Raw genomic sequence first — 23,974 nt, forward strand, 5'->3', positions numbered from 1 at the left:
TAATGCATCGCAGATTCGCTGTTCAATCAAAGCCAATACGCAGGTTTCCGCAGTAAGACTAGGATGAGATTGTTCTCGAGGAAGATGGTTTGAATAAATGTGAGGTTGAATTGACATGTTATGTCATATAAAAACACTTTTTTGTTGATTAAATGACTCTTGTTGCGCCAATATCCGGTTTCAGGTTTTCGATTGAATAAAGTTCCATATTTCTCAGTCCTAATTACATAGGCTACTCAAAATCATCTAAGAGGAACTATTATTGGTTTAGAAAAATCAGCAAAGGTTATTTGTTTTATTTTTGTTCCTGAATTTCATGATTGCCTCTCGAAGTTGTACAACATTTGAGTAATATGCTTATTTTGTATTTAATTTACAAAAAGGAGGACAAGAGCTCTGTCCTTCTTTTTGTAATTTACTTAGACAGTTGGAATGTAGGCAGGGTACAGGTTGTTGAGGGGAAGACAGACTGGGGTGAGATTCGTACCCATGCCACTGTGGGCAATATGTCCATGGGAGTCTGCACGACTACAAACTACACTTGGCCACACTCCCACACAGGGTAATATGTTTTTGAAGTGAAGAATGAGTGTCTAAATATTTTTGGGACGATTTAGATTATTTTTGTGAAAAGCTGGAGCATATTCTTTCAGCTGTCTTCCCCCCTTTCATTCAGCTCTCAGACCATGGTACGCAATATACAGTCTGAGATCTTGTTTTCTGAGTGAAATGCAGCATTCAGGATGAGGGTCAGAGAGGGAGGTAGTCATCGATTCACCTCTGTAGGTAGTATTGTCATCGGAACTGTGGGTGAGGGAGCTTGTGGCTCACCTCTGTTGGCGTTCTCCTCCACAAGGCCTGGGGTATGGGGGTAGGTAGGGTTGGGGAGTGGGCTGGGCTGGCCGGAGCAGGTCTTGTCCCCCCCTTTGTCCAGGCTGGGACCTTGGGGGCCCTGGGGGGAGCGCGTGGGGGAGCTGGCGGGCCGGGAGCTGGTCAATGAGCTGGAGGGTCTGGAGCTGGCACAGTTCTGGAGGGGCACAGGGAGAAGAGTAAGGAGTCAAGGACTTACAGTGAAGGAAAAAAAGTATTTGATCCCCTGCTGATTTTGTAAGTATGCCCACTGACCAATAAATGATCAGTCTATAATTTTAATGGTAGGTTTATTTGAACGGTGAGAGACAGAACAACAACAAAAAAATCCAGAAAAACGCATGTCAAAAATGTTATAAATTGATTTGCATTTGAATGAAGGATATAAGTATTTGACCCCTCTGCAAAACATGACTTAGTACTTGGTGGCAAAACCCTTGTTGGCAATCACAGAGGTCAGACGTTTCTTGTAGTTGGCCACCAGTTTTGCAAACATCTCAGGAGGGATTTTGTCCCACTCCTCTTTGCAGATCTTCTCCAAGTCATTAAGGTTTCGAGGCTGACATTTGGCAACTCGAACCTTCAGCTCCCTCCACAGCTTTTTTATGGGATTAAGGTCTGGAGACTGACTAGGCCACTCCAAGACCTTAATATGCTTCTTCTTGAGCCATTCCTTTGTTGCCTTGGCCGTGTGTTTTGGGTCATTGTCATGCTGGAATACCCATCCACGATCCATTTTCAATGCCCTGGCTGAGGGAAGGAGGTTCTCACCCAAGATTTGACGGTACATGGCCCTGTCCATCGTCCCTTTAATGCGGTGAAGTTGTCCTGTCCCCTCAGCAGAAAAAACACCCTGAAAGCATAATGTTTCCATCTCCATGTTTGACGGTGGGGATGGTGTTCTTGGGGTCATAGGCAGCATTCCTCCTCCTCCAAAGACGACGAGTTGAGTTGATGCCAAAGAGCTCCATTTTGGTCTCATCTGACCACAACACTTCACCCAGTTGTCCTCTGAATCATTCAGATGTTCATTGGCAAACTTCAGACGGGCATGTATATGTACTTTCTTGAGCAGGGGGACCTTGCGGGTGCTGCAGGAGGTGAGATCTTGCATGAAGCCCCAGGCCAAGGGAGATTGACAGTTATTTTGTGTTTCTTCCATTTGCGAATAATCTCACCAACTGTTGTCACCTTCTCACCAAGCTGATTGGGTCTTGTAGCCCATTCCAGCCTTGTGTAGGTCTACAATCTTGTCCCTGACATCCTTGGAGAGCTCTTTGGTCTTGGCCATGGTGGAGAGTTTGGAATCTGATTGATTGATTGCTTCTGTGGACAGGTGTCTTTTATACAGGTAACAAACTGAGATTAGGAGCACTCCCTTTAAGAGTGTGCTCCTAATTTCAGCTCGTTACCTGTAAAAAAGACACCTGGGAGCCAGAAATCTTTCTGATTGAGAGGGTATCAAATACTTATTTCCCTCATTAAAATGCAAATCAATTTATAACATTTTTGACATGCGTTTTTTATGGATTTTTTTGTTGTTATTCTGTCTCTCACTGTTCAAATAAACCTACCATTAAAATTATAGACTGATCATTTCTTTGTCAGTGGGCAAATGTACAAAATCAGCAGGGGATCAAATAATTTCCCTCCTCACTGTAATGATGGACTGAGGAAGAATAAAAACTGTAAACAAAAATAATACTTATATTTTAAAAATAAATAGAATAAATGTATTAACAAAAAATGTAAATAGAAAATAATATTCAAGGGTAATAATATTTAATCCTTTTGAAAGCATTCAGTTGATCAAATATCTTGTTTTCGGGCTCGATTCTTCTCATTGAGTGCACAAGTTTTCCCCGCTCAGCTTCTTCTTTGTTCTCGTTTGGAGTTTTGATTTGGAGGCAGGCTTAGAGGAGGGGAGTGCAGCCAACAGACAAAAAGGTCTATGGGCTTTAGAATGGAAAGCTGTCCTAGCCGACAACCTGACATTACTTCCTCCTTCTGCTCCTTGTAATTCATTGGCAGATTCTCCTACTGACCTGGATGGAAACCTTATAAACTATAAACAAACCCATTTAAGAAAGAAGACCATGTGCAGACCAGTTGACCACCCAGTTAAAATGGTGAAATCCCCCCATGGCATTGTGCATGCAATCAAAGTGTTTTGTGGCAAGTGCATTCTCTATCCATCCCTATGGGCGACACATTTCACAATTTGAACAAATTTAAAACAGGGAATCTCTCTAAGAGACCAAAATAAACTCCAATCATTGAATCCCATTTGTTTGCACAGCTATTAAACAGACTTCAGAGAGCACCAGGGCACTTCCATGGGCTCGGCCTCTTGTATTACATATCTGTCATGAAGGAATGCCTAGCATCACAGATCTCTGAACAAACTCTCAAAGTTATGCCTGCCGCTCCTTTTACAACCCCTACTCACACACACACCCACACTGTTCGCCCCCGGCTTCCTATATCTTGTCAAAACTTGAATTAAGAATTATTTTTTTTTTACTAATCCACTTCCAATATCGATGTTTCAGTGCTGTCAAAGCCACGGAACTCCAAGTATTGAAAAGAGGTTGTTTTTTATTTGGGTGGTGCAACTGACAGCTTTATTTCACAAAGCAATCTGGCAGTGTGTGTACAGTACAAGTGTGGGGTCATGAGGGTCACCAGGCAGTTGGTATCAAGCAGGCAGGCAACATTGGTCTAGAGCTTGTGTATAAATTAACTTGAAGGGGGGACTCCCGGAGGTCTAAAAGGGCTGTTTGCACAACCTACTGCATTTTGGGGCTGCTGAACAGCGGTCAATAGGATTATTAAATTAACAATGACAGAATGTCATTAGATATAATGATTGGGGGTAATGTTTTGCTTCGCTGCACTATACCTATGCTGACATGAATGCGGCGCCGGATCATTTAAGAGATGTGAACAACAACGCTGCGCTGTGTATCCTCTTTTTATTTATTTTTATTTCAATATTTGCTTTGATGTGCATTCTGAGAAATCTATGGACTAATGGCCATTTAGAAAACAGAGCTGAAACGGACAGCGTGCTTCATTCCAGTGTATCTGGTTATGCGTCACACAATCATTTTACATCAACCTTATGAAGCATTCATAAAAAGCCTTTTAGATAAAACTATTTTTTATGTCTCATTTATCTTCTGAAGTACCATATGCAGTAACGGTATGCTGCAAAGAACTGTATTCGTACCTTCCACCAGAGACGATACTGAATCCTATATTTTACAACTGGGGAGATACAGGGCATGTTCGGTCATCTAGAGCCAAATGTCTCCCATCTCCAGACAGACAGGTAGATACTGTATTTCAGCGGGATTTATGGGGCAAAATAGCATTAGCTAAAAAACATCCGCTGCATGGGCAAACTGGATGGCGGACTTTGAGATTGGAAAATTGCCAGAGAGCACTAAAAGGAGCACCCCCACACTGATAATACAGCTGCACGGTATATCAGCTACCCTGGGGGTGTGTTGCCCCCCCCCCCTCCCGAGCCATTTTTTTTTTTTACTAGTCACAATCTTCACAGTGTCAGGAACTGTAACGGGGTCAAAAAGGAAGAAGGGGCGATATTCTAAAATCAATCTGCCTTTAAAAATGGTCTGATTCCCTTCTCAATTACCTGATGGTTGAAGGGTGGGGGGGGGACTGGACTGGGGAACAAACTGCTCTGAGCCATAAAGCGTGACAACCCGGGAGAGGAGTTAATGTGATCACTCATAAGGGACGAGTTGCAGAAGGGGGTGGAGGAGAGGGGACAGTTGTTGTGTGTGAAGGGGGGTGGGGGGCTTTGGTTGGTGTGTGTATGTGTGGAGGGGGGCTATTAACTACTTTTAAAGCGCTTTGCCGGAGCTAAGTGATTGCAGGGAGCAGGAGGGAACAGTATAAATAGTGGCCTGACACTTTAATGTCAGGGGACAGCTCGTCCAGGATTAGAAACTTGTAACCCCGGTGGTGCGGGTGACATTGGTCGGGATGAAGGTGCTGGGCCGGCGTACGGCATAGGGGCTATTACAGAGGTGCGTGTTTGATGTATAAGGGCTTCTAACATGGGGTTTGTCGCCAGCGGTACAAAAAGCATTGCTCAGTGGCTACTTCTCACTGACATTGCAGCATTGATGTGGAAAAGAACATGGTATGTGTACTATGGTGAACTATGTATGAACTATGTGAATCTGTACACACACAGAGACACACACACACACAGAGACACACACAGACACACACACACACACACACACACAGACACACACACACACACACACACAGAGACACACACACACACACACACACACACACAGAGACACACACACACACACACACACACACACACACACACACGTAAAAGGGATGCTAGGTTACATACTGAAAAACGTAGCGCTTTTCTTCTCTCCTTGATCCCTTTAACTGTGCTCCGAACCTGCAGCAAAGAGAGATACGAGAAAGAGCGAGAGAGAGAGAGCGAGACAGGGCATTAAGAGAGTTTGACACAGAACATACCATGCTGTATTTGTATTTATTAAGCATCCCCATTAGCTGCTACTTTGGCAGCACCTACTCTTCCTGGGGTACAGGAACATTAAGGCAGTTATATACCATTTAAAATATTACATTACATTTCATAACACTTTTCACAACACATATAGGTGTGTTCTCTCAGGCCACTACTCTACAATCAAATATCTACGATACAAATTCCATGTGTACGAGTGCGTGTCTTATCATGTGTGTGTGTCTCTTCACAGTCCCCGCTGTTCCATAAGGTATATTTTTATCTGTTTTTTTCTCTCAAATCTGATTCTACTGCTTGCATCAGTTACCTGATGTGGAATAGAGTTCCATGTAGCCATGGCTCTATGTAGTACTGTACGTCTCCCATAGTCTGTTCTTGACTTGGGGACAATACAACACTTACAAAAACAAAACAAAAAATCCTTCAAAGGCATCCCACTGCATCTGGAAGCAAATTCAAAATAAAGAACAAAGTGGAGAGAGAGAGAGAGAGAGAGAGAGAGAGATAGAGAGAGCGAGACAGAGAGAGAGAGAGACACACAAAGCACGCAGCACATTTTTTTAGGCCGATGAGCAGCACCGGAGAGGGGAAAACAGAAATGTTCCAGTTTGTCAGGGGTAATGGAACCTGAAAGTGACACATAGCGCCAGCAAACTAAGGAGACTACTTTAAGCTATCATCTGTCACATGGCAAGGGGAACCAACAAATGGAGCTATAGGGGGGAAAGGGTTGCACTAGCAGAACAGATTATATTTGCAGTGTGGAACAGTATCCAATAGTGCTGTTTTGTTGCACACATAGATTACATCTCTTTTTTTGGTGGTTAAATGTTTTGGGCAGGGTATATTTACAGTATGAACGCATATTACATTGTAGGCTATTTTTTGTATATACATTTATTGTATCAGTAGAATTTGGTTTACATGAAAATGGAGCTACTAAAGTAACAATAGCAAGGCAAGGATTCACTTGAAAGTCATCAACTGAATTACTGATAGATATTTCCCTAAAACTGGCTATTAACATCAGTAGAATGTGTTTAAGGTTTCCAATGGAATGCTTTAAAATTACATTTTTTATTCATAATATATTTTGTGCGATTCATTTCATCATACCTCTTCATACAAATTGGCTACATTTAAAAATGTTTTACAACTTAATGTTAAGCCTGCAGGAGTAATGCATCCCAATGCTGTTATTATGCATCGTAAGACTTGGCATAAGCATGTATGACCCCTTATGTCTCGTTATCAACTTGACTAAAACTATTTTGAGTCAGTTAAAAATGTCCTACATGGAGAGACAATCAAATATCATAAGCCTTACAATACATTTTAAAGGCTCATGCATGCTTATAACACCAACAAAAGACACAAGTTCAGGCTTTACTGATCTGTATTCTATCGATCCTGTTTACTACTGTAACTGTGAAGCATTTCCGTCCAATGACGTTTTCTTCAATGAGGCTGGTTGCTGTCACCATACACTGTAAATTTGTAACGGGCTCCGGCGCACTCAGGGGCAGCCTGCTCCATTAGTGAATATGCATTATTTCTTATGGCTTCATTAGGCTGCGGCATGTCATAATTTATGACGCCACACTGAAATACACACACTAAAAATAGTGTGTGTGTGTGTCTGTCTATGTGTGTGTGCCAGGGGGATGTTTTGCATACACACAATCGCTGAGCGGGCCCATAATGAAGAGAGCAGAAGGCTCCTGACAGGCAGAATCAACAGAGCAGTGTCATATTCCACACCCCTATTAATCCTGACGGGATGAGGAGCGGCGAGCGTTTGAGATGAGTTTAGATAATGTTTACACAGCGATATTCAGGGGGAATCCTGGTGTTTTTGTTCATATCAAAGCTGAGGAAATTACGTGACATTGACCTGCCGAGCATTTGAAATGCGTTTGAGATGCGTTTAGATAATGTTTACCAACCGCTGTTAAAGGGGAAATCCTGGTTATTTCAATAGCATAAAATAAAAGGCGAGAGGCAATTAAGTGACATTGACTTAATGAATCATTTGACAATGAAGGGAAGGGCATTGTTTTAGACGATTGTTATGCGGTTAAGGATTTCTGTTGCCTGAAGATTTTGCAGGGATATAACCGCGAGTCTCCGTTGTAAATGGGAGAAAATGATTAGCACATGAAAGACGTGCATGTACACACACCGACATCCATAGAGTTGATTGAAATAAAAAGTAATCAAAGAGGAGGATGAAGAACTGACCAAGGAGAAAAAGTGAATTGGGATAAATTATGTAATCATTCAATCATGTAATTAAATATATGTTGCAATGGAGTGTAATATCAGTGGGTATGATATATGTAACATTGTGTTTTCCTAATTATGAAACCTGCAAACAAGAGTATTTTCCAACTTTGCATTAAAATGCACAGTACATTTTAGAACATTTGGGTAACTTTTAATAAATTTGAATTTGATTGAATCTTTTCAACTTTCATTGCAATCTATTCATTGCAATCTGTGTAACATGTAACTCTAATTGACAATAAAACGCACACTACTCATTGATGTAATTGTTCATATTGATATTTAGATTTAAGGGACCTTTTGAATCAAATAACATAGAACAAATACATACGATCTATCACTGTTCTCAAAGAATAATGCTGAGTAACACTTTATAATAAATGGTTAATTTATGAACATGATTAAATTGTGTTACCTACTCCTATACAGTGATATAAGAAGGTTCAATATAATCCACTGGTGTGTACACGCATAGAGATCCCACACATATCCCTGATTCTATATGTAATTCTTTGCCAACACCAATGTTGTTAAAAGAAAATGAACGTAACAAGACCAATGGACCGCAGGTCCCAACCTATTAAAATGAATAAATAAATTACAATATCCATCCAGGCCTTTGCCACCTGGGAAATTTGTGTGACTGGACCTTCTCAAATAGTATTTGAGCACCCCTGATCTAAGGGGATACCATCTGGCAACTCTCCACTTATCGGAAGAAGAGAAGATGAATGTCAACACTTAAGAGTCAAATTCATACACGTGCTCTCTCCTCTTTATGTCTTCCTCTCTCATTGTATTTGTTTGAACAAAGGGCGCTCAACTTTTACTGCACTGACTCAGATGACTGATGATTGTCTAAAAGACATGATAATAAGATGCTAGTTGGATCTAATTTGTTATTGAAAAAAAATCACTTGTTATGGCTTGACATCACCTGCCATCAAATGGTTGGAGAGTTACTTATCCAATAGAACTCAGGAGAGTATTCTTCAATGGAAGCTTGTCTAACATCAGATAAATGACTATGTATGCTGATCATTGCACACTCCACACATCAGCACCTACAGAGAGTGAGCTCACTGAGACTCTTAGCAAGGAGTAACAGTCAGTGTCAGATCAGGTAATTAACAATAAACTGGTCTTAAATACATCTAAAACCAAAGACATTGTATTTGGTTCAGAGCATTATCTTCGACCTGTGCATAAAGGATGTGACCATTGAACAAGTTGAAGAAGCTGAACTCATCGCAGTAACATTGGATGGTCAGTTTGACAAAGTCACACTCGCAAAGTTGTTGTGGAGATGGGGAGAGGTACAGTATGTCTGTTATAAAAAGATGTCCTGCATTTTTGACAGAAAGATCCACTGTACTAGTTGATCAGGCTTTGATCTTGTCCCATCCGGTAATATGGTCAGGTGCAGCAAAGACAGGCCTTGCCATTAACTGTATGCAGGGAACTAACATCAACAACATGCATGGTAGTCTTTCCTTGTTGAGGGTTGAGGGGAAAATGGACAACTTCTCTTTTACTCTTGTTAAGAAACATTTGTGCTTTGCACACCTGGATTGTACAATATTTGCACATAAAAAAATATTCAAGCTCGGTCAAGTTGGTTGTTGACATTTTAAAGCCTTGCCATAGATTTAAGCCTATTCAAAACTGTAACTAGGCCAATCAGGAAAATTCAATTTATTTTTGTAAGCAATATTTGGCCTTGTGTTTAGGTTATTGTCCTGCTGAAAGGTGAATATATCTCCCAGTGTCTGTTGAAAAGAAGACTAAACCAGGTTTTCCTGCCTGTGGCTAGCTTCATTTTTTTTTGTTTTACTCCTTTTTCTCCCCAATTTTGTGGTATCCAATTGTTTTTAGAAGCTACTATCTTGTCTCATCGCTACAACTCCCGTACGGGCTCGGGAGAGACGAAGGTTGAAACTTTCATGTGACTTGTTAAGCAAATGTTTAATCCTGAACTTATTCAGGCATGCCATAACAAAGGGGTTGAATACTTATTGACTGAAGATATTTCAGCTTTGTATTTTAATTCATTTGTAAAGAATTCTATAAACATAATTCCACATTGACCTTATGGGGTATTGTGTGTAGACCAGTGACACCAATCACAATGTAATACATTTTAAATTCAGGCTGTAACACAACAAAACATGGAAAAAGCCAAAGGTGTGAATACTTTCTGAAAGCACCGTACATACCCCACCAGACACCACACTATGGATTCCTTCACGGTGCATAAACCAAAGACAGATTGAATGGATCGCTCAGTTATGTATAGAGCCATGTCATCATGGAATTCTCTGCCACCAGAGGTTACACTCAGGTAAAAAGCAAGTTTAGCTTTAAAAAACAGATTAAAAAAGAATTTGGTTGTATCACAGCACCTCTTCTTTTCATAAGATCTAATTTAACTGTACTGTATATAAGAATATGAATATGTGTATATATATATATATATATATATATAGTGTGTAAATAGTATTTTTGTTGTCCCTTGTAATATGTTATGTTGTTCTTGTCTATTACTGTTCTGTACTTCGTCATGTATTTGTACGTTGTATGTGGACCCCAGGAAGAGTAGCTGCTGCATGTGCAGTAGCTAAGTGGGATCCTAATAAACAAAACTTTCTCTCTCTGTCTTGTCACATATGCGATAATTTAATCCAAAGGGAGGTCATTGGATGTTACCTTCCCTGGTGATCTGGACTGGTTTGCTTAAATGAGAGAAGACAGAACAGAACTTCTCACTCTGGCCTCTCCTTTCCGCTCCTTAATGATCTGATTTTACCCCTAGTCAGACACACACACACAAAAACTTTGATTGTTCTATTCAGCTTTTGCATTTTTTTTTCTATTAGACACAAATTTCCTTTGGGTGTCAGAGGGCGAAACGCGAAACGTGCCAGTGTTTTCTGTCACACCTTTAAGCAGCGTCAAAAAAGCAAAAAAAGGCCAGCTCGCGAGAAAAGCAAAAAAGAAAAGAGGGAGATAAAAAAAAGGAAGATTATTACGTTTAGTATTTACAAAACCCCTTTTGAAAAGCAGAACGTGTAAATGGGTTGCTCACAAATTGTGAAGACCCAGAGGTCAAGGAGAACTTGAAGTAAGAAAATTGATTCCTGCACACTAAAAAAGCCACTTAAGCAAGAATGTGACAATGATTTATTTTACAATGTGGGGGGTCAAGCCAATGCGTCTGCTATGTCAATGCAGTGCTATGACTCAGGGACACCTCTTCACACCTCTCTGTAGAGCAGAATGATAAAAAAAAACTAAGGGAGGAGAGGTGTCCTGACTCTTGCGGTCACGTACTGCGTGGACTCCTGTGATGGAGGGAGGGGGGCGGAAAGACGAGGATGGAGAGGGGGGTGATGGAGAGGAAGAGGGGACATTGTACTGTGCCCCAGTGACAATGACCTTGCCCACTAAGTCATAGCATCAGAAGATTATATTTTTTATGCATCCTTGCTGCATTGATAGAAGTCACCCAGTTCTAAGGTGTATGTATGTATGTATGTATGTATGTATGTATGTATGTATGTATGTATGTATGTATGTATGTATGTATGTATGTATGTATGTATGTATATATATATATATATATATATATATATATATATAGTACCAGTCAAAAGTTTGGACACCTACTCATTCAAGGGTTTTTCTTCATTTTTACTATTTTCTACATTGAAGACATCAAAACTATGAAATAACACATATGGAATCATGTAGTAAACAAAAGTAGCCACCCTTTGCCTTGATGACAGCTTTACACATGCTTGGCATTCTCTCAACCAGCTTCACCTGGAATGCTTTTCCAACAGTCTTGAAGGAGTTCCCACATATGCTGAGCACTTGTTGGCTGCTTTTCCTTCACTCTGCGGTCCAACTCATCCCAAACAATCTCAATTGGGTTGAGATTGGGTGATTGTGGAGGTCTAGGTCATCTGATGAATCACTCCATCACCCTCCTTCTAAGTCAAATAGTCCTTACACAGCTTGGAGGTGTATTGGGTCATTGTCCTGTTGAAAAACAAAGGATAGTCGTACTAAGCGCAAACCAGATGGGATGGTATATAGTTGCAGATATGCTGTGTCTCTTGAATTCTAAATAAATCACAGTGTCACCAGCAAATCACCCCCACACCTCCTCTTCCGTGCTTCACGGTGGGAACTACACATGCAGAAATCATCTGTTCACCTACTCCACATCTCACAGAGACACGGCGGTTGGAACCAAAAACACATATTTGGACCAAAGGATTTGACCAAAGGACAGATTCCTACCGGTCTAATGTCCATTCCTCGTGTTTCTTGGACCAAATAAGTATTTTCTTGCTTGGGCCAAGAATGATAAAATAAAATAACGTATTTTCTTCTTATTGGTGTCCTTTAGTAGTGGTTTCTTTGCATCAATTTGACTATGAAGGCCTGATTCACGCAGTCTCCTCTGAACAGTTGATGTTGAGATGTATCTGTTACTTGAACTCTGAAGCATTTATTTGGGATGTAATTTATGAGGCTGGTAACTCTAATGAACTTATCATCTGCACCAGAGGTCTCTGGGTCTTCCTTTCCTGTGGCAGTCCTCATGAGAGCCAGTTTAATCATAGCACTTGATGGTTTTTGTGACTGCACATGAAGACACTTTCAAAGTTCTTGAAATGTTCCGCATTGACTGACCTTCATGTCTTAAAGTAATGATGGACTGTTGTTTCTCTTTGCTTATTTGAGCTGTTCTTGACATAATATGGAGAAAAAAAGCGGTATCCAACCATATGGACCAAAATCGTGATGCCACAAGGGAGCTGCCAGAAGATGGTGTGTGCAGAACCAGAGTTGCTGGTACCTCTCCTAGTGGGACGGGATTGTCCGCTGTTCGCGGCCCTATGGGGGCACGAGCTGAAGAAAAAGATATGAGCCGGTCGAAAAGAGAGCGGGGACGACCAACCTGTATCTACGGGTCTGGAGTCGGACGGGGCACCAGAACCCGACCGCCCTGGGGAACCACTGGAGGAGGAGCCCAGCCTCCCCCTCCTCGATTTCGAGGGGCTAGTCGAGACACCCGCTGGGGGCCAACTGAGGGGACAATTCGGGACGGCCCAGTGTGAGGATCCGATCTTGAAAGCCGCCGCAGCCCAAGTGATAGTGGTGGATGGACAGCTACTCCCGGGGGTGAGTGACTGGCGATACCCCCATTTCCAAATCAACAATAACCCTTTGTATCAGGTGTCGCGCCAACAGGGGGAACTTTGAGAGGTATTGTTGGTGCCCCGACGACAGTATGTGGGAACCGTTCTTCAGCTGTCCCACACCCGCCTGTTGGGGGCGCACCTGGGAATGGAGAAGACCTGGGAACGGATCGCCTCCCGGTTCCACTGGCCCGGGGTGAGGAGGGCCGTGGAAGACTACTGTTTGTGGCTGCCCGGAGTGTCAACTCACTGCAGCAAAAGCACACTTCCGAAACCCTACCGATCATCCCTATGCCATTTGAACGCATCGCCATGGACATAGTGGGATTCTTGGTAAAAACAGCACGAGGACACCGGTACATCCTGGTGATCCCGAGGCCATTCCCCTACGGGCGGCGGTATCCAAGGGAATCGCCCGGGAGCTGTTCTACCTCTTTAGCCGGGTGGGCATCCCAAACGAGATCCTGACAGACGAAGGTACTGAGTTTATGTCCCACCTAATGAAAGATTTGTGTGCTCTCCTGCAGATCAAGTAGATCCGGACCTCCGTCTTTCACCCGCAGACGGATGGGCTCGTCAAGCGGTTCAATAAAACGCTCAAACAAATGCTGCGGAAGGTATTCGAGCAGGACGGGAAGAACTGGGACCAGATACTACCCCACCTAATGTTCTCAATCCAAGAAGTACCCCAGTCCTCCACTGGGTATTCCCCTTTCGGCCACGCGGCCGACTGGACCTTGCCAAGGAGGTGTGGGGGAAGCCTAGCCGACCACCTTACGCAGCGTGGTAGGGCACATGGAGACGACGAGGTAGCGGATGACAGCCATATGGCTAGTGGTAAGGGAACATATGGAGAAGGCCCAACCAGCCCAAGCCCAGGTCTGGAATCGGGGAACCCAGCCCCGAGAATTCCAGGTGGGAGACAGGGTGTTGGAATTAATCCACATGGCCGAAAGTAAGTTCCTGGCAACATAGGATTAATTGTCAGGTATTGTGAAAAACTGAGTGAGTGAGTGAGTGAGTGAGTGAGTGAGTGAGTGAGTGAGTATGTATGTATGTACGTACATATATACATACATACAGTAAATGCATGCATACATACATACACACCTTAAAACTGGGTGACTTCTCTAAAGTAACGAAAATGATTATTCCTGTGTGACAATTTTTTAATAATGCTATTTTGACCCAGTAAAGATGACAGTAAAGTTGGATGTATTTAAAAAAAAAAAATCTTGGTCAGTAATTGTTTTGGTTTTTCGGGAGGTATCTTACAGAGAAGTATTTTTCTTGTGAAAACAAATATGTCACTGTGAAGGACAACAACAGGCTACTTACTGTATTGTGATAGCATATCCAAGTAATTGCAGGCCATTAACTTTGGTCAAAAGCAAATCAGAAGTCAGCTTAAATTCAAACATTTGAATCTCCTCAGTGAGAAGAAATACATTTCCATTCAGTCTTGCTGAATGTAAAAGCATCTCGAGGCAGAGCAAGGTTAACATCTTGAAATGAGCAATTGGACTTCAGAAATAATCCCGCTCCACTTCAGCTCGACTATAATGTGTGTTATTTGCTTAAGCACATTCAACTCCCGCCCTATTTACATGGCAATAGAAAAAAAGAACTATTTGACCAAGAGCGATTCATTCAATTGAAACTCATCAATAAAGTCAGATTCCCCCCCTTTTTTATCCCCCTTTAGTATCCCAATGTAAATCTAAATGGTAATAACCAACCATCTCAATATGATACCTCGCCACTCCCTCCCATTCCTCAAGCTGCATATTGTTTTTCCCCCATCGACAAAGCGCTAGATCCTCCAGTCCCTCTAGTCCTCCAGTGGCGGAGTAGCCCTATTGTCAGGATGCTAAATTGAGGGCCGTGAGTTTAAAAACTTAAAGAGGCAGTGAAATATTAGCCAATGTGGGTGAGGAATGACTACGCTGAGTACCGGCCGTGTCAGTGTTTAATGGCGGTGGCTGGATGCATATAAGTTAGCTCAAGCATGAAGGGCAGTGGGACGCTCATGTGGAAAGCCTCCCCCGCTCCCTAGTCCCCTTCCTTCAATCCGTCGCCCCCCCCCTTTTAAACCGAGCGAGCCCATCAGAAACGTGTCATTTCTCTCATTCACTGCGACAGCCTTGAGACACAATGCAGACTTACCTCTGTGTTGTACACTCCATATATCAGGAAGATGAACAGGCCCTACACACACACACACACACACACACAGAGGAAAAAAGAGAGAAAAAAGTTGCTTTCTCTTTTATTATCTTGCGTCATGAATAACATAATGTATTTCTATACCTACAGTATTTCAACGTATTTACACATATTTCTCTCTGTGCAGAGGGAAAAGTGGACTGAGCTTAAGGCTGTTTTGTTTCTAGCGAGCCCTACAGAGTGGGTTTGGAGGACTTAAGGGAGTGGAGATCTTCTTTAAACTGGGGCACTTCTGCGAGACACGCATCTCTGCTGTGCGGTGTTCATCTTCGAGCCGATCAAAACCTGAAACCCAAGGTTTCCTCTGGCTTTACGGAACAGAAATATTTCACCCTCAAGTGGCCATGTTCAATTTGTGTTCCCTGGTAGATAGAGGCACGCAGACACACTCAGACAAACACATACACAAACAGACAGACACACAAAAACACACACACATGTAGGAGTTTATCGAGAATAATCAGTGGAGGAGGCGAGCAAAAGAATGAAAGAAAAGGCAAATAAAGGAAAATATTTCAGGTTCACAAAACTCTGCGGCTAGTACTGGGCGCGCAAGAATGGAATGCCCTTGGGCACATAAAGGGCACATTTTTCATTAACCCATTGTTGTCTTTATTGAAAATACAAGCTGTAAATTCACCTTCACCCCATAATGCAGTCCTCCAACCGTAATAGGCACAGTGAAGAGACATGATTCACAAAGGAGGACTGCGGAATGCAGTCGCCACCCAAAAGATTTTAAAAAATGAAAGGGAAAAATTTCCTATCAATTCCAAGGCTGTCCCGAGTTTGGGCCTAATGTCAGACGAGGGCAGACTCTTCACAGTACAAACTTTTATCAATTAACATAACAAAATAACATATTGTCCTTTTTCTTTCTTGCTTCTTTTCTCATTTCTGATCTTTCAGCGGTTAGATGACACCTCTTGAATAGGCGACGTGGTCGGGGCATCAATCAAGTGCGAGTTTGGAACATCCAATTTGCCAGAGCAAGATCTCGATGCATCACCATTGACAACATGATTTGGGGGCCCCATTCGCGATGACAGGCTTGATGGCCTATACGATGGCACCTCCAAACTGGGCTTATCGCCCAACTCCTTTGGTCCTGCTGCTGTCCCCAAGGGACTGGCCTCTATCTGTCTGGTGCCATCTTCGGACATCTGTCCTCTTTATCCAGCCACTCCAAAGGCCACACAAAACAAAATGGATGCACCAGGAGGTGTCACTGTCAATCTAACTATTTCATTACCTGACTCTAAAACTCAAAGGTATTAAAAAATATATTATGAGAAATGTGCACTTGTCAATATTGTCCTTTACATACGCTTGTTTTTATAACGGTGTGATTATAGTTAAGACACAAAAGAGTGCCCTTAAAACTCTGTATCAAAGTGCAGTGCTGAAAATGTACCCAACACACACACCAAAAAAACAATACCTAGAGACAGTAAGAGGTAATTTACAACACATAACACATTGTATTGCATTAGAATTGCAATTTCCTCCTTATTGTTACAAATTAATTATCATGTTTTTGATCATTTCTTTTATTTGCAATTAATATTTTGTTGTGTAGCAAACAAAGTGGGAAAACATCTCTCGCACATTATGAAAAATGATCAATTAGAATATAATTGAGTTAAAAATAAGTGGCATCAAAACAATAATGATGGATTGTTTAAAATGTTAATTCATGAATTTTTCAGTTAAAAACAAACATTGTAAAACTGGAGCGTAATATTTAAATGCATTGTGCGCTTTTCCAAACAGAGCCCGGTTTCTTTTGAACTCTGCAGTAAAATGGTACAAATGTATGCAAAGGATTGGCTTAGTTGCTTTCAAAGTATTGCTACAAATACATCAAACAAAATGGCTGAATTAATTTACGACCAAACTAATTAGGGAACAATTGTATGTTTAAAAAGTTAAAACCAACAAACATTGTGTTTGTAAAAACATATATCACCCTTGAGAACTGTAATGTGGTGCATCGGAAGACAAAAAAGAATACGCAATTTGAATAAACAGTGGGGAAATACTATGTGTGCTAGCTAGAGAAGTAGGCAGTCAAACTGCAGCACACAACTCACAGCAGCACACAACTCATTAGAAGGGGTCAAAACCAGATAAATTATTCTCAAACACTGCAGTCAGAACAAATAGATAACTTTGATAACAAAGTAGACTCTCACACCTGGGCCCGTATTCATAAAGGCTCAGTAGATGTGCTGATATAGGATAACTTTCGCCTTTTAGATCCCAATGAGATAAGATTATATGGAGGTGGTGGAAGACCTGATCTTATATCAGCATTTGAATACATGTCCTGGCTTAGGACTTTGAGTTGGCAATGTGGGATACCAAACTCGTGTAAGAAATACTTGCACTGGCAGCTAGAAGAGACAGTGAAACAGCACTACTGCAAAAACCCTCGTGACGAGTCGAGTCCATCCAAGCATGTTCCCTTCCCTTCACCCTCCCGTCACGACAGCCCTGCGTTGAGCACAGATAAATTCCTCTCCAATTTCAGGCCATACATCAGTTAACAGTTCTCCCTCAGATTGAGAGTGAATGTCTTGTACGTCGCAATGAAGAAGGGCCCTAGCTCCTCATTACTTTGTGACAAGATACAGAAATTCACTTGACTTTTCATTTAGGAGTCCTCCTGCCCCACTTTAAGGATGTGTGCCTTCATGCTTCTCCCTTACCTCCCTGCTGGGCTCAAGCCCCTAGCCTACATAACAAATTATTATAAATGTTTACAGATGACCACCTCCTCTTTTTACAGTGGCCCCTCCCTAATGTGGAAAGTTAGGTAGCAGCAGGTAAAAATCTCACAAAAGGCTGTTTTATTGATGACATTGTCCTTGGGAACCGAAATCTAAATGTACTGAAATGAAAACTATGATTAAGGAGAGCCAGTGTCTCGGTAAGGGGAGTGGCGGGTAGCTTTCTACTTCCCGCAGCAAAATATATATAACGGCTCCTGACACCACTTCTGTACCAACTGGACATGGCCACCATAGCTGCCTGACAATGGGAGAGAAGTCAGCAAGGTGTGGAGCCCTTCCATCAGGTTTAAGCCACCGCCTGATGAGCTCAAACCGTTTCCTGGGCATTATGGAATGTTCCCTTAAGGTTATCGTGAATTCCTTCTAATGATGTTATTGTTCCCGATTATTTTGTGTGAATATTTTCTGTTGACCACCTCTTTTTTGTGGCCTCTTGGAAAATATATTTTTTGATTGAAAGTGCCATCAGACTGATCAAGGACAGTTGTCACAGGGTTGTTTGACAATTATATTCAAATGATCTAGATGAAGTGAGGAAACAAAAGTTCCCATTTAAATACAACCAACTATAGGTTTCAAAACAACTTTCTTCACTGTATTTTGGCTGTTAGTATTGTATGTAGTGATCATAATTTTATTTATAAAATTGTTCAACTTCAGAGCAAAACACTCTCGAGAGCTTCACAAAAGCTAGACTACTTACAAGTCCTTTAGGCAGACATTCTGAACTACAAAAACTCAAGAGATATCATCCAAGTCTCAAAATAGCTCAATTACGAAACAAACTCAGTCATCTACAATGTTAATGTCAGTCCACATAACATTTCAACCATTGGTGCTCTGTCAAAAAGCAATGCTTTAGCAACAAATGATACATTACAAAAGTACAATTTGTACATTAAATCTTTTCAAAAACAAGCGACTGCCCTGTCCATAGCTTGGCAGAGGTTGGAAAATTCCACCACACATGGCAGTCATTACGTTAAATGAGAGACAGAAGAGGTTAAAACACGGTGTGAAAAAAAAGTTCACACTTTTTGCGGAGGGTACCTGCTAATGTCTATGACCCCTCTACACAAAAACAGTTTAATTAACTTGTATACATAACTTTCACTTTAACCGCTCACGGCCTGTCAAATAAAGCTGTCAGTCAAAGCCCCGAGCCCTAGAAGTTGATGCTTTGCAGGTCCTCACATTTAGATCAAACTTCTCTGTATTTCGTCCAGTTGGGATGCAGGCAGGCAGCCGCTCTGTCAGAAAGAGAGCCAACTACCAACTCTCCTGATCGAAAAGGCTAGAAGATAAAACTTGTGTTCAAATCTAGCGCATTAAGCATAATCGGGAAAAATATTACATATCCAATACTATTATTAATTTTGTGGATATAACCAAATGAACAACTGCAAAAAAAATCCATATTTTCTACTGAACCCCCTTTTCAACAGTCTGAAATAATAATAATAATAATAATAATAATATAATTAAGACAATACTTAAAAGCTTTAAGGTTCGGGCTAAAATAAATGGATCTCAACAACATACCAAACATTTTATTTGATGAATTTCTGCAGTCACATTTTGGATGACACCAGCAGACTAACAGTGGTTTGCCTAGGGTGATTGTTACATTCAGAAAAAACAATCCTTAGTCCACACACACAGAGACACACACACACACACACACACACACACACACACAGAGACACACACACACACGCACACGCACACACACACACACACACACACACACACACACACACACACACACACACACACACACACACACACACACACACACACAAACAGGCATTCAGGGATTACATAAACTACAGTATTCTAAAACAAATAAAATATTCCTTGGGTGAGGCATTTCCACATCACTCACATATGTTGGTTGGATTTCATTCTGGGCCAAAAGCCATGTTAAATATGCACTCAGTTGCTTTTATAATGATGGCGGAACATATTCAGCCATCAACACAGTGCCAGGTTGCACTAGGGACAGGACATAAAAACTATTTCCAGATTAAAGCCTTGATTCTACGAAATCCTTATTTGAATGGGCAAGCCTTTATATTGTTTATACCATATGTATAAAAGTGATGTACTTAAAACAATTTAAGTGATAATGGCCTGAGGAAATAAATTGTGTCAGAGCCTGCACCATGCTGTAGATCTGATGTAGGAGAGAGGAATAGTGGTAAGCTTTCACAGGAAGTCAGGTGGGGGCTAAACAACACAATGCACTCATGCTAGGGCTGTGACTGTCGTGGAATTTTGGATGATGGTTATTGGCCAGCCAAATGACCGCGGTCACCAAAATAACCGATGGAATAGCAACAACCAAAAAAAGATAAGGACTGCATGTGCAGCCATAGAAATAGAATGAATAGAAGGGTGTCCCCATTCAAGTCAATGATGGCATAATGAGTGGACTGGTGGCCATTACGAGTGTACCCATAGGAGCAAAGCAGGAAGTAAAAGCAGGAAGTGGACCCATCAATATTTGCAGTGATTTGTTGATTAAACCAAAAAAATATTTTATTGCATGAGCCACAGCTGTTAACACCATTTGAATGAACATTCTACATTACCATGGAAATTATTGTATCACAATACCAGCCAGCCATTGCGGGTGTACCCATGAGTTTACAAGTAAAATTGACCTTTCGGTAAGCCCCGCTCCAGGTTTTTGGGCAACAATCGCAGCGCTCCAATGGACTGTCATCGAGTCCGACAACTAGGACAAGCTCACGTTTAAATCACATGAAAGCCAGTGAAGGCTATGGCAGAAGCAGAGTTTTGTTCCGATTTTTTGTTGTTGTTAATTGCTAAATAATTTAACAGTGCACCAGGAGTACTTGCTACTGTGATTCCTGAAATGCAGTACCTGTTGGGAGTATCTTTTTATCCAAAATTGTTACATTGTTTGATAGCTCAGCTGGTTAGCTAGTTCCCAGTATCATTGACTGCCAAACGTTGCTAACGCTAGCTAGTCACCTAATTTAACTTGTTTTTTAGCTAGCTAAGTTAGCAATGTTATGAATACAACTCCTATCTGTTACGACAACAGGATGCGATTTGATTATAGCTTTAATTGCATGCTGAGTGAATTCTGAGCCTTTCTGTGGCTACTGTAGCTACACTACAAATATAATTTTATCAGGGTCCCATGAAGCAATTGTAATGACAGTCCACCACAATATACCCAAGAGTTTCCTGATTAGCAAGTGGTAGTCTGTGTTTAATTTCATTGTGTATTAGAAACACAGTTTGAAATCATTGAGAGAAGATTTTGCAAGTGGTTGAATGGGGAATGTTTTCTGAGGTTGCAACAGTAACCAAGGGGGGTGGGTCTTAGTAAAGGGTCAATTGCCAGGGTTAGGCATCAAGTACGTTCTATTTATCCTATTTCTATGTGTGCTGCTGCTGGAGGGAGGGGGGTATTGTCCAGGCAACCAAAGATTAGTTTGCTACAACACCTTACTTGTTTCAGCAAGGAGCGAAAAGAGTCCATGTCACCGCAGAAACGGACACAACTGCATGAATATGCGTCCCCGTCTTCAATCAGCTGTAAATATATATATTTTTAAACGGCTATAACATTTATTTGATTTTCATGAATGTTGTCATCCATAACCGTCGGCTGCACGGTTCTACTGTAATTTTGCTAGCCCTAACGTACAGGTTGTACACGCACACACACACACAGACGTGTGGTCATCCCCCCCCACACACCGTCCCATCCCACCACACCACCACCACACACACACAGTGTCAGAGTGAACAGGGGACCCCCAGGCCAGCCACCCCTGTGGAGCAGGGGGTAACTGAGCCCAGAGAGGGGCAGTGCTGACTGTGATCACTCAGGAGAGGAGGGAGAGTTATTAGCTTAGCCCTGAAACACCTACTTAATATAGGGGCCAGTGCTGATAGCTAGCAGAGCCTAGCAGAGGTGACAGCTTTTGGACCTGCTTGAGGAAATCCAATTGAAAAGCAGCCAAGAGGAACAACAAGCCGAAACAGATGTTGCTTGCTACCACTGGCACGACGAGGTATACAGCAAGAAACAAACCCATGGCAAATTGTGACACACACAGGCACAAGCGCTTTGTACACACTCGTGCACACACATCACATCTTAGGTATATCATGTACAGTACCATCCTTTTGTATTAAACATATGGTACGCTTATCTAACTTCTAACATCTGTTTCTCTATTGATAATTTGGTATTGGATTAATATTCTAAACTGATATTTGCCAAAATTGAACAAGTTATCAATGATTTCAAAATACATTTGGAATAAATGCACCATATTAAATGGATACACATAATACACAATATATACTAAAGGAATTCTACTCATTTCAACATGAAAACAATTAGCATCCAACAGATATTACATTTTTCAGTAGAAAGCAAGATTTAAAGCAAGGGTTCTCAAACTTTTTGGGGCCGGGACCACTTTGTAATAGCAAATTCATATGAACACAACTCAAGTGAGATAAAAAAAAAATAGCATACAAGGAGTTTCTATGACTTCGGCACTACATGGCAGGACGAACCAAGTCTGGGCACTGGGAAGGAACATTTTAGGGCCGCATCTCTTGGCATCAGAAAGAAAATGTTGCCGTTTTCAAGCTAATTTCCTGCAATTCTACACATTTTGTCATGGGGCAGAGATTTTTGTTGTTGCAGCTTTAAATATAATATCCTGCAATTCTACACATTTTGTCATGGGGCAGAGATTTTTGTTGTTGCAGCTTTAAATATAATATCCTGCAATTCTACACATTTTGTCATGGGGCAGAGATTTTTGTTGTTGCAGCTTTAAATATAATATCCTGCAATTCTACACATTTTGTCATGGGGCAGAGATTTTTGTTGTTGCAGCTTTAAATATAATATCCTGCAATTCTACACATTTTGCTATGAGGTAGAGAGAAAAAGTTGCAGTTTGAAAGTCTAAATTCCAGTGCATTTATGTCTTCCACTCCAAACAAATGTTGATGGGGAATACAAGAACTATTGAGTTGAAAATGTGATAATTGGTGGAGTACTGTGGATACCAATATCCCTGTGAGCCAATCATACACTTTTTTATTTTGGTATCTGGCCGCGGACCCCACTTTGAGAACCCCGCGAATTATAGAATCCATAACAAAATGTCAAGGTTGTTGAATTCAAAGTAGCCTAAAAAAAACCTTAACATTTCACAGAGGACCCTAAACACCAAATAATGTTCTGGTTTTCAGGAGAGAGTTGTCCATTCAGAAGGGCTAGTTTTGGAAGGTCAGGGAAAACATGTATTGAGCGAGCGCTGAACAAAACTCTTTCCCCCCTTGAGCATCCCACCCCATTTTCAAACTGCCAGCAAAGCATCCCGTGGAAAATTGAAAGATCTAATCACAGTGTTCTTTCTCACATTGTTTCTCTAATATTAATTGAGTTTGGCAAGGCTGACCATGCCTCATTCATAATAACATTCATTTATTTTTTCCATTACACCCTAACAACTACGAGAGAGAGGGAGAGAAAGGTGAAAAAAACTATCCCCGTAAAATCAATGGTGACATATCTTTATAGCCAGTCGATGACAGATGTCACAACCATCGGTCTAACATTGTGTCGGTGTGTGTTGTATTGATTTTACATCAGAGGGCCAAATGTTATTGATGAACCTCCTTCGGTAACAGATGAGAGCACTATTGTACTTCTTATTGTACTTGTTCTTCTTTAAGTACACCAACCGAAGCCACTCGAGTGGCAGCTTTTCCATTCACTAATGTACTGATTTTGTCTGGTGTGTTAACTTAATTCTGGAACGTTTACACCAATCTGCCTGCTACAATACGATTCGAATCCAACTGAGTGTGTAACCGTATACCCGGATTTATCCTAGCGTACACATGTGGAAGAAAATAAGGGCGAAAGAACGAACTGTAAACAAACACACTTTTAAACAAGACAATTTGGCATTGCATGTTCCCAGCGCCAAGGAAAACATACACGCAGAAAACTGATACAAACT

The 23,974-nt window shown here is 41.4% G+C and overlaps 1 protein-coding gene across 1 annotated transcript in view; it reads right to left on the minus strand.

Annotated features, from left to right (window-relative positions):
* LOC135512524 (adhesion G-protein coupled receptor D2) overlaps window positions 1–23,974 on the minus strand; it is a 149,783-nt gene that overhangs the window by 62,082 nt on the left and 63,727 nt on the right. Inside the window, exons 21-23 of the mRNA XM_064934632.1 lie at window positions 15,085–15,126; window positions 5,276–5,329; window positions 832–1,027 (exon numbers count right to left, since the gene is read on the minus strand). Of these exons, the coding sequence (XP_064790704.1) occupies window positions 832–1,027; window positions 5,276–5,329; window positions 15,085–15,126 (292 nt within the window). The remainder of the gene's footprint in view (window positions 1–831; window positions 1,028–5,275; window positions 5,330–15,084; window positions 15,127–23,974) is intronic.

This window comes from Oncorhynchus masou, chromosome 24, assembly GCF_036934945.1.
Source record: "Oncorhynchus masou masou isolate Uvic2021 chromosome 24, UVic_Omas_1.1, whole genome shotgun sequence".
Taxonomy (NCBI): Eukaryota; Metazoa; Chordata; class Actinopteri; order Salmoniformes; family Salmonidae; genus Oncorhynchus; species Oncorhynchus masou.